Below are 12,448 nucleotides of genomic sequence, written 5' to 3' on the forward strand. Positions count from 1 at the left end.
CTCTACCGAAAGGAACTAGAAAAAGAACAGATAAATCCCATAGTTAGTAGAAGGAAAGAAATAATAAAGATTCAGAGCAGAAATAAATAAAAAACAACAACAAAAAAAACCAATAGAAAAGATCAATGAAAGTAAGAGCTGGTTATTTGAAAAAGAAAATCAGAAATGAAAGAGAAGTTAACATACCACAGAAATCAAGGATCAAAAGAGACTACTATGAATGAAATGGGTTAATTCCTAGTAACATACAATCTCTCAAGACTTCTAGTCTTCCATGAAGAAATAGAAAACCTGAATAGATGCATTATTAGTAAGGAGATTGAATCTGTAATCAAAAACCACCCAGCAAACAAGTCCAGGATTAGGTGTCTTCATGGGGAATTCTACCAAACATAGAAAAAAGATGTAATATCTATTCTTCTCAAACTCTTCCAAAATACTAAAAGAGGTGGAAAAGCTTCCAAACTCATTTTATAAGACCAACATTACCCTGATACCAAAACTAGAGAAGGACACCACCAAAAAAAAAAAGAAAAGAAAATTAACAGGCTTATATCCCTAGATGAACATAGATGTAAAATTCCTCAACAAAATATTAGCAAACTGAATTTGACAATATTAAAAGGATCATACACCATGATCAATGGAATTTATTCCAGGAATGCAAGGATGGTTTAACATCTGCAAATCAGTGTGATACACCACATAACAAAATGAAGGGTAGCAGTCATGTGATCACCTCAATAAATGGAGAAAAAGCCTTTGATAAATTCCAGTGTCCATTTATGATGATAACTCTTAAAGTGGGTATAGAGGGAATACTTAAATATAATAAAGGCCATACATGACAAACTCATACTCAATGGTGTAAAGCTGAAAGCTTTTCCTCTAAGATCAGGAACAAAATAAGGATGCCCACTCTTGCCTTTTTTATCCAAGGAAGTCTTACCCACAGCAATAACACAAGAAAAAGACCTAAAAGCATCCAAATTGGAAAGGAAGAAATCAAACTATCACTATTTCCAGATGACATGATACTATATGTAGAAAACCCTAAAGACTCCACCAAAAAACAGTAAATGAACTCAGTCATGTTGCTGTATACAAAATCGGTGTACACTTACCTGTTGTGTTTCTAGACACAAATAATGAACTGTCAGAGAAATTAAGGAAACAATCCTTGCAAAAAGCTTAACAAAACAATTTGCATCAAAATGAATAAAATACCTAGGAATAAATCTAACCAAGGAGGTGAAAGACCTGTAGATTGAAAACTAGGACATTGATGAAAGAAATTAAGTCAGAACTAAATGGAAAGTTATTCCATGCTCATGTTTGGAAGAACTAATACTGTTAAAATGTCCATACTATCCAAAGCAATATACATATTCATTGCAAACTCAGAATTTTATTTATTTTTATTTTTTTAAATTTTTTAAAAGATTTATTTATTTGACAGAGCGAGCACGTGCACAAGTAGGGGGAGCAGCAGAGGGAGAGGGAGAAGCAGACTCCCCGCTGAGCAGGGGGCCTGACACGGGGCTCAATCCCAGGACCCTGGGATCATGACCCAAACGGAAGGCAGACGCTCAACTGACTGAGCCACCCAAGTGCCCCTCTATCAGAATTTTAATGCCATTTTTCACAAAACTAGGACAAATAATTTTTTTTAAAGATTTTTTTAAAGTAATCTCTACACCCAACATGGGGCTTGAATGCACAACCCTGAGATCAAGAGTCATATGCTCGACTGACTGAGGCAGCCAGGCGCCCCAGAACAAATAATTAATTCTAAGGTTTATGTGGAATCACAGAAGACCCTGAATAGCCAAAGCAGTCTTTTTTTTTTATTTTAAGATTTTATTTATTTATTTGACAAGAGCACAAGCAAGGGGGGGGCGGCAGGCAGAGGGAGAGGGAGAAGCAGGCTTCCTGCTGAGCAGAGAGTCCGATGTGGGGCTCAATCCCTGGACCCTGGGATCATGACCTGAGCCGAAGGCAGATGCTTAACTGCCTGAGCCACCCAGGCCCTCCATAGCCAAAGCAGTCTTGAGAAAGAAGAGCAAATGGGAGATGTCACTGTCCCAGACTTCAAACTGTACTACAAAGCTGTAGTATGAAAACAATATGGTATTGGCATAAAAAAGACACAAATCAATGAAACAGAATAGAGAACCCAGACATAAACCCATGCTTTTCTAGCCAATTAATCTATGACAAAGGAGGCAAGAATATACAATGAAGAAAAGATGGTCCCTTCAAATAAATGGTGATGGGAAAATTGGACCAGCTACATGAAAAGAATGAAACTAGGCTACTATGTTACACAATATACAAAAGTTAGCTCATAATGGATGAAAGATTTGAATGTAAAACCTGAAACCATAAAATGCCTAGAAGAAAACAGGTAGTTTGCTCCTTGACATCAGTCTTGGCGTTGAATTTTTGGATCTGACTCCAAAAGCAAAGGCAACAAAAGCTAAAATCGACAAGTGGGACTATATCAAACTAAAAGGCATCTGCACAGCAAAGGAAGCAATCAATAAAATGAAAAGGCAATCTACTGACTGGGAGAAAATATTTGCAAATCATGTATCTGATAAGGGGTTAATATCCAAAATGTGTAAAGAACTCAGTTGCAAAAAAACAATTTGAAAAGAGAGCAGAGGATCTTAAATAGACATGTTTCCAAAGAACATATACAGGTGGCCCACAGGCACATGAAAAGATGCTCAACTTCACTAATTATCAGGGAAATGTAAATCAAAACCACAACGTGATACCACCTCACACCTATTAGAGTCAAATTGACAAGAAATAAGTGTTGGCAAGGATGCGGAGAAAAGGGAACCCTCATACACTGTTGGTGGGAATGCAAATTGGTGCAGCCACTGTGAAAAACAGTATGGTGGCTCCTCAAAACATTAAAAATAGAGCTTTCATGTGGTCAGCTATTTAACTTTTGGGTATTTTTCTGAAGAAAATGAAAACACTAATTTGAAAAGATATGTGCACCCCTATGTTCATTGCAGCATTATTTACAGTAGCCAAGCTAGGGAAACAACTTAAGCGTCTGTCGATGGATAAATGGATAAAGATGATATGCTATATATATACAATAGACTTGCTGTTTGCAACAGTGGGGATGGGCCTTGAGGGTATTATGCTCTGGGAAATAAGTTAGATTTCATTGATCTGTGAAACCTAAGAAACAAAACAAAACTCAGATACGGGGAACAGGTTGATGGTTATCAGGGGGAAAGGGGTTAAAGGGTTGAAATGAATGAAGGGGGTCACTTGTATGGTGTTGGATGGTAACTAGATTTACTGTGGCGATCTCTTTGTAATGTATACAAATACTGAATCATTATGCCATACACCTGAAACTAATATAAGGTCACATACCATTTTACCTCAATTAAAATTTGTATATTCTATATGTAAACCACACATATATATGTAAGCCAACACATATTAGATACTCCACAAATCAACTATTGATATCATTAAAATTAATTAATAAATTCCTCAAAAGGTGGGCAGAAGCAAAAAAAATACCATGTAATTGAAAGAGAACTTGAAAGAAATGAAGGAATCCTGAATATCAGAAAAATGCCTTTTCACTGGAAGGGATATGAGTTCAGGGGGGAAAAAAGGTTATAAAGAACATAAACAAATGGGACGAGTTAGTTTTTGAACTATATGTATCAGTTCAGAGTTATTTCTTGACTCCGGGACATAAAGGAGTAGGAAATGAACACTTCTACTTAGTCCCATCTCCTGGTTTTGATTGATTTATCCTGTGCTGTGTTAAGATTCCTAACATCTACATTCTCTCACACTTGTTTGGTTCTATCTTAAACAATTTTAGTCCTCATTACCTCAGTACTGTGGCTTCTCCATTCCTGAGTTGATGAATCTCTTTATTGACTGAATTTCATGGTCAGGTGATCCTTTCAAGCTATAGATGCTGTGTTCCTTTGCTTTTTTTTTTTTTTTTTTAAAGATTTATTTATTTGAGTGAGAGAGAGAGTCGGGAGCAGGGGCTAAGGGAGAGGGAAAGAAAAGTCCCAAGAGGACTACGTGCTGAATGCAGAGCCCCACGCGGGGCTCAATCTCATGACCCTGAGATCACGACCTGAGCTGAAACCAAGAGTCAGACGCTCAACTGCCTGAACCACCCAGGCGCCCCTCCTTCCTTAAGTTCTTACATACTTGCTTGAGAGTGCTTGTCTTTTGTTTTTATACCTGAAGGATTATTTTACTGGGTATAAAATTTCCAGATCACGATTTCCTTCCCTCAGAACTTAACAAATATTGCTTCTTGATCTCTTAGTATTTTTTGATTGCCTGGATTTCCTTTTTTTTTTTCATCAGGATTTGTGGGCGATATATTTTTTGAGTTTTAATGCTGTTGTTTCCTTTAATGTTTTGAGTCTGTCTACCTGGTGTTTTCATTGTTGAAAAACAACTTGGCAGGAGGTAATATCCTCAGGGAACACTTTCATTAGAACTTTGTGGTCATTATTTTATTTTACTGGGGCAAGGAATGTTAGTGTAGAAAAGTCTAATTTTTTTCTGCCTCCTTGAAAGTGACTTGCTTTCTCATCCAAACTGCCTGACAATTTTTTCCTTTATTTTTGAAGGTCAGTAATGTAACCAGGGTACGTCTACATGTCATTCATAATCATTTTTCCTTGGATTACAGTATAATCTGTAATCTGTAGGTTTATTTCTTCATTTAGGAGCATTTACCTTATTACCATGAAGATTTTTTTGTCCAATTATTGGGTCCTCCACTTGATGACACCAATTTTCCTTATATTGAATTTTCTTATGTTCTCCATATGTTTTATCTTCTGATTGTTTTGTCTTTTGCTTCTGCATTTACTTCAGTCATCTTACGTGTTCCTTTCTGTCAGTAATTCTGTTTCCAACAGTATCTGTTCTGTTCCATGATGTTTTAAAAGAATTCGTTAAGTAATGATATGTTTATTGGTTGTATGTTTATTTCTTTAGCACAAACTTCCATTTCATGTTATTCTGCTTTATCTTGCCTTTTAGAGTTTGTTTTTAATTGATTTTGTTGTTTTTAAGTTCCTTATCATGAATAGGCCTTTGAGAATTTTCTTTGGCTTCTTGGGTTATGTTTCCTTCCAATATGGGTTCTTTGCCATTTATATGCCTTATTCATTTCTTCAGTTTTTTTCCTTGCCTTTATCTTCTTTTTTGTTTCTTCTAAGCTGTAATATATGTGCATTGTTTTTTTTCCTATTTATTTATTTATTCATTTAATGTATAATGTATTATTTGTTTCAGGGGTACAGGTGTGTGATTCATCAGTCTTACACAGTTCACAGCGCTACCATAGCACATACCCTCCCCAGTGTCCATCACCCAGCCACCCCATCCCTCCCACCCCACTCCACTCCTGCAACCCTCAGTTTGTTTCCTGAGATTGAGTCTCTTACAGTTTTTCTCCCTCTCTGGTTTCAACTTGTTTCATTTTTCCTTCCCTTCCCCTATGATCCTCGGTCTTATTTCTCAAATTCCTCATATCTGTGAGATCATATGATAATTGTCTTTCTTTGATTGACTTATTTCACTTGGCATAATACCCTCTAGTTCTATGCATGTCATTGCAAATGGCAAGATTTCATTTTTTGATGGCTGCATAATATTCCATTGTGTGTGTGTGTGTGTGTGTGTGTGTGTGTGTGTGTGTATATATATACACACACACCACATCTTCTTTATCCATTCATCTGTTGATGGACATCTAGGCTCTTCCATAGTTTGGCCATTGTGGATATTGCTGCTATAAACATTGGGGTGCATGTGCCCCTTCGGATCACTACATTTGTGTCTTTGGGGTAAATACCCAGTAGTGCAATTGCTGGGTCGTAGGGTAGCTCTATTTTCAACTTTTGAGGAACCTCCATACTGTTTTCCAAAGTGGCTGCACCAGCTTGCATTCCCCCCAACAGTGTAGGAGGGTTCCCTTATCTCCGCATCCTCGCCAACATCTGTCGTTTCCTGACTTGTTAATTTTAGCCATTCTGACTGGTGTGAGGTGGTATCTCATTGAGGTTTTTTTTTTTAAGAGATTTTATTTATTTTTCCGCAGAGAGAGACAGCGAGAGAGGGAACACAAGTAGGGGGAGTGGGAGAGGGAGAAGCAGGCTTCCCGCTGAGCAGGGAGCCCGATGTGGGACTCGATCCCAGGACCCTAGGATCATGACCTGAGCTGAAGGCAGACACTTAATGACTGAGCCACCCAGGCGACCTCACTGAGGTTTTGATTTGTATTTCCCTGATGCCAAGTGATGTTGAGCACTTTTTCATGTGTCTGTTGGCCATTTGGATGTCTTCTTTGCAGAAATGTCTGTTCATGTCTTCTGCGCGTTTCTTGATTTGATTAGTTGTTCTTTGGGTGTTGAGTTTGATAAGTTCTTTTTTTTTTTTTTTTAAGATTTTATTTATTTATTTGACAGAGGAGACACAGCGAGAGAGGGAACACAAGCAGGGGGAGTGGGAGAGGGAGAAGGAGAAGCAGGCTTCCCGCCGAGCAGGGAGCCCGATGCGGGGCTCGATCCCAGTACCCTGGGATCATGACCTGAGCCGAAGGCAGACACTTAATGACTGAGCCACCCAGGTGCCCCAAGTTTGATAAGTTCTTTATAGATTTTGGATACTAGCCCTTTATCTGATAAGATATTTGCAAATATCTTCTCCCATTCTGTCGGTTATCTTTTGGTTTTGTCTGTTTCCTTTGCTGTGCAAAAGCTTTTTATCTTGATGAAGTCCCAATCGTTCATTCTTGCCCTTGCTTCTCTTGCCTTTGGCGATGTTCCTAGGAAGAAGTTGCTGCGGCTGAGGTCGAAGAGGTTGCTGCCTGTGTTCTCAAGGATTTTGATGGATTCCTGTCTCATTTTTAGGTCTTTGATCCATTTTGAGTCTATTTTTGTGTGCAGTGTAAGGAAATGGTCCAGTTTCATTCTTCTGTATGTGGCTGTCCAATTTTCCCAACACCATTTGTTGAAGAGACTGTCTTTCCACGGGACATTCTTTCCTGCTTTGTCAAAGATTAGTTGACCATAGAGTTGAGGGTCCATTTCTGGGCTCTCTATTCTGTTCCATTGATCTATGTGTCTGTTTTTGTGCCAGTACCATACTGTCTTGATGATGACAGCTTTGTAATAGAACTTGAAGTCTGGAATTGTGATGCCACCAGCTTTGCTTTTCTTTTTCAACATTCCTCTGGCTATTCAGGGTCTTTTCCGGTTCCATACAAATTTTAGGATATGTTCCATTTCTTTGAAAAAACATGTGCATTGTTTTTTCAGCATGTTGGTGATTGATGTAGAGAACATCAGTCTACTTACATATGGTGTTGATGGATTGTTTTTAATATCTTACCTATCTTACCTAAACTTGTTTTTCTCCTGGACCTCAATTTGAATGCTGGGTCTTGCTGAGAGCAGGGAAGGCGAAGCAAAGGAAAAGGGGTGACTGAGAGAGCCATATGGGCAATATGACTTTTAGGTTCTGTTCTCTTAAAGTACCCAGTGTTCCCCTCCTGAATTTCCTCCAACTACTCATGAAAATATATTAATACCTTGTGCAGGTACATCCTTGAGCTTCAGACCTTTTAGTTCATTTTGCTCTGAGCCCTAGAAAGTGGCCCCCTCCTCCAAAAATGTGGAAATGGTTAGAAACTTTTACCCTTGGTTGACTTTTCCCTGTATTACTTATTCTTTGCTCAGTTCCCCTTCTTGCCATTTTGAAAGCTGTTTCTGATAAGTATTTGGATTTTGTAAACTTTTTCCCCACAGCCACTTATTAGGGTAGAAATAAGAATTATCAGAAGTCACATAGGACTTTCTGTTTCTTATTTAGAGTATCATTCTTCAAAATTTGTTGCAGGAGGTTGTATATTGGGTTGTTGCTAATAAAACTTGGCTTTTAAAATTTTATTTAAATGTTTGTTGTAATCGGTTTTGAATAAGGGAGGTTCTATAATTTAGGTCAGGGTTTCTTAACCTTGGCACAACTGATATTTTGGGTTGGATAGTTCTTTTTTGTAGGGGATTGTCTTGTGGATTGTGGGATGTTTTTGTTTTTTTTGTTTTTTTTTTAAATTTTTTAAAGATTTTATTTATTTATTCATGAGAGACAGAGAGAGAGAGAGAGAGAGAGAGGCAGAGGGAGAAGCAGGCTCCCAAGGAGCAGGGAGCCCCATGTGGGACTCGATCCCAGGACCCTGGGATCACAACCTGAGCCGAAGGCAGACGCTTAACCATCTGAGCCACCCAGGCGCCCTGTTTTATTGTTTTTTGCCTTGTGGGATGTTAACAGCATCCCTGGCTTCTACCCACTAAATGCCAGTAGCATTCCCCTAGTTGAGACAATTAAAAATATCTTTAGACTTTGCCAAATATTCCCTGGGGAGAAAAATCACCCTGGGTTTGGAACTATTGATTAACTTATTCTCTCATCTTACTCCTCTTGCTAAACACCTGCATCTAAATTTTAAATAGTTTTCTTAAGTAGCCTGGTAAGTATTACCAAGGATACACATCAGATTTAGAAAAAAAGCTCTAATATACTCTTGCAATTCAACTTAATACTACATGAATGTTAACTGTATAGGACTTATAAGCTATCTGAATAGTAATCCATGAATTAAAAAAAAAAAGGTTTATGAACAATGTGGAATTTTACTGAGTGAAAAAAATTAAGACTTTTTTAAATGACTTATTGTTAGGGGTAATGATACTCACAGTAGATTTACTTTTTTCTCCCTCATTAATTAAAATCATGGTGTTAGCCAAGTAAGTGAAGAAAATTCTTATTGGCAATTCAGTTGTTTACCGTTTAGGAGACTGACACTCTCCAGTTCTAAGCTAAATAATTGTCATGGTAAAGTAATTTCCTTGAAAAGAACAGGCATTGATTCGCCCCTGTTACTCACAAATCCTATTTCAGTCAAATTGGAAAACTATTAAGTTTTGGGGAAAAAATCAATGGGTATCAGGAAACCATTAGATCTTGTGGCCCTTGCTATATCTTGCATGAGTAATCACTGTAGACAGCTGACAGGTATTTCGCTGTTGACACAGTGATGCTTGGGGGGCCACATCTCCTCAGTGTAAGTGGACAGCTTCAGACACGGGGATGAGTTCAGTTATCCTTGTTTTTCCCCAGTACTCATTCTTTTGGACAGCCCTGTCACTAACTGGACCTGTGATGCTTTGAAAAATCAAATACTTCTTTTACTGCCAGTTTTCTTTTTCTTGTGTAATGGCAAACTGATCAGGGCGTGTGCTTTGCTACTGAACCAGTGTCTGTCAAAAACAAGTTTTAATTTCTTACTTAGAAGTTCTTTTTCCTCAGATCCAAATTTTATATCAGTATTAAACAAATAGTATAAGGTTTTACTAGTAATGCTCTTATAGAGTGTATAATTTTGCCTTCTGTTCTTTTCCTTCTATAAAACTTACAAGTTTTTCTCTTTTTCAGTCAAGTGGCTTCCGAATTATCTATATTGTGTTTTGCTTCCCTTTAGAGAGAGAATTCATTATTTGTTAACTGTATGATTATTAAATTTGGAAGAGAAAACATAAAAATAAGTCCCATGTGCACATATCCATAGTGCCCAAATTATTTGGTAGTATCTATTGGCAGATTACTATGGCATTGATAGAAGCTTGGTGTTGGGTTTGTATGTGATAAGAGCTGATCTGTTTTTCTTTTTCTTTCTTTCTTTTTTTTGTGGAGGGGACAGGAAAGGGAGAGGGGAAGAAATGAGTATAAATAGTAAAAGATTCTGTCATTGTAATTCCCATAAAGAAGTTTGGAAAGCCACACATAATTTGTATATGTGTTCGCCTGCTAATTCTTTTAGGACACATTAAAACAGCCTGGGTAGAATAGTGTTTCTCAGTTTGAATAAATATTTTTATTTGATCAATATTGTACATATTTTTCAGGTGCTGTAGCTTCTATGTTTTGGGTTGATGCTGAATTAGGGGTTGATATTTATCTTGATGGTAAGTTTAAAAACGAATATTCTTTTGTTTTCAAGTAAAATGTTATGGTTAAGATTTTTTTTTCCCGCTCACATTATAATTTTAATCTTTTTAAACTTGTTTAGTTTGATGATGAAGATTCCAAAGCCCCAGAGAGTGGTAGAACTAGATGTCGGGTCTTAATGTCAGCTCCCAATTTAGTGCTTCCACTAAGGTTTTCCTTTTAAAATGCTATGTCAGTTTCTTACATCCTCTGTTTGATTTATGTACTTAGTATGTTAGAGAGTTTTTTATTTTATTTAAAATATACAGTATGAGGGGCGCCTGGGTGGCTCAGTTGGTTAATCGGCTGCCTTCGGCTCGGGTCGTGATCCCGGGGTCCTGGGATCGAGCCCCGCATCGGGCTCCCTGCTCTGCGGGGGGCCTGCTTCTCCCTCTCCCTCTGCCTGCCTCTCTGCCTACTTGTGCTCTCTATCTCTCTGTCAAATAAATAAATAAAATCTTAAAAATAATAAAAATAAAATTAAAATATGCAGTATGAGGATCATATTTCTGCTTTCATTTTCCCTTGAAGATAAGAATTAAGCAAAGGCCCCCACCCCTTACTTTCTTTGCCGTAACACTTTTGGGCAATTGTATTCATAGACTTCATTTAAGACATATAGAAACTTATGAATGAAGTAACTATGCCCCGCCCACCCTTTACCTTTCTTTAAACCAGGTCTTCCACAGACTCAAGAGTGAAATTTAAGACTGTGCCCAGTCATTTGGCTCTAGTATATGTAGCATGGAGCTGGTTGAATTCCCTAGGTATCATCAGACTCATTCTGCTGTTATCATTTGAAAAAATTATTTGGCATATAAATTGAGAGATTGACAAACTAACTGACCATTTGGAAACTTAGGTACATGTTACGGAAAATACTTGTGTGAGTTAGATTTGGTACAAATTATTAGGAATAAGATATCTTAAGGCATCTCAGATTTGTTAAGCAGTAATTTAAATGTTAAGAAAAGTCTTGATTTTGATAATGTGAATATATAAACTGGAAATAACCTGTCTTGTGTAATTTATCACATTCCAGTTTATATTATGTAATTTGTCTCATATTTTGGATTTAAAGCTTTTTAAAGGCCAGAAAAATCTTATTTTCTTATTTACTTCTTTGTTTATTTAATTTAAAAAATTATTTTATAACCTCCCTAATGCCTTAAAATGGTGCTAAGGCACTCAGTACACATTTAAAATGTGTCTGCTTGTTCGTGGAATTGAATTAAATTGCAGCTTTGGCAAGAGAAAAACCAGTATTTTATTGAGTAACATTTGTGAACTGAAATAGGTTAGTTGTGATTTTCATTCTCAAGCATAGAGGTGATTAAAAGATATATTCCTTTGTAGGTATCATAACTGTTGTGGATTCAAAATATGGACTAAAAGTAAGTTGAAAGATTGCTGTGAGTTGCTAATTATTTGTTAAAAGCTGGGTTTATGGGGATTGATTATATATTTTTTTTCTGCAGTTTTGTTTGAATATTTTAACAAGTTTTTTTTTAAACTATTGTGAACAATAGATGAAATTTGTGTGTCTTTTAATTATTTTGTTTTAAAATTAAGTATTTTCTGTTACTCTGTCTTGATATGATAGAAGTTGGAAGTGTAATATTTTGTAATGATGATATTACAGGATAAAGTTTGGGTATGTGTAACTCCTTACTGGGACTCAACCCCATTGTTGATGAGTTTTTCTATTTGATAGAAGAAATTGAGCTTGAGAAAGCATATGAGAACCTTTTTCTCTTGTTAAACTGCTACCAGACACAAACTGGAAATAATTGTGTTAAAAAATAATCGCTTTACCTTATTTTGAGAAATCAGGGTTTATACATAAGTGTAGTGAGGAGAAACTCTCCTTTAAATGGTATCCTCCTGTGAATGTTTTCATAACTACCAAGTTCTTCAAATGTATTTAAATGGACTTCAATTCATAAAATGCACTTAGTAAGATTTTTAAAAACCTGTTGTTGCATAAAATAAAACAATATTTCTCAACTTTCCAAGTGAAATACTACTAAAGGGAAAAGAGAATGAAATTATCCTCCGTCTCCCGGTCCCACTCTGGGATGTGGATAGCCCCCTAAGTAATCATTTCTTAGAAGTTTAAATTTAATATTTAAAAATGCACGTCCATTTTGTATTCTACTCCACAATATATCTCAATTTGTTAATTTGAAAAAGTGTTACTTCCGGGGCACCTTGCTGGTTCAGTTGGTGGAGCATGCTTGTTAAGTGGTTACCACTATCCCTTCACTGGCCCTTTGTCTCCCTCAGGAATAGAGCTGCCTAATTTGAGATGTTTGGAAAATAATTTCTCTGTAGATTTTGAGTCCAAATTTATTAGTCATCTTAAGAATCAAAG

At 36.8% G+C, this 12,448-nt stretch overlaps 1 protein-coding gene across 6 annotated transcripts in view; it reads left to right on the forward strand.

The window, feature by feature from the left end:
* LOC118535522 (zinc-regulated GTPase metalloprotein activator 1C) overlaps window positions 1-12,448 on the forward strand; it is a 53,052-nt gene that overhangs the window by 14,046 nt on the left and 26,558 nt on the right. For all 6 annotated transcript variants that reach the window (XR_004917226.2, XR_013443934.1, XM_078062159.1 and 3 more), the window contains 2 exons: window positions 9,993-10,052; window positions 11,431-11,468. Coding sequence is in view for 4 of the 6 variants with exons in the window: in XM_078062159.1 (XP_077918285.1) it covers window positions 9,993-10,052; window positions 11,431-11,468 (98 nt within the window). In the remaining 2 variants the exon portion in view is untranslated. The remainder of the gene's footprint in view (window positions 1-9,992; window positions 10,053-11,430; window positions 11,469-12,448) is intronic.

Source organism: Halichoerus grypus, chromosome 14 (genome assembly GCF_964656455.1).
Source record: "Halichoerus grypus chromosome 14, mHalGry1.hap1.1, whole genome shotgun sequence".
In the NCBI taxonomy this organism is placed as follows: Eukaryota; Metazoa; Chordata; class Mammalia; order Carnivora; family Phocidae; genus Halichoerus; species Halichoerus grypus.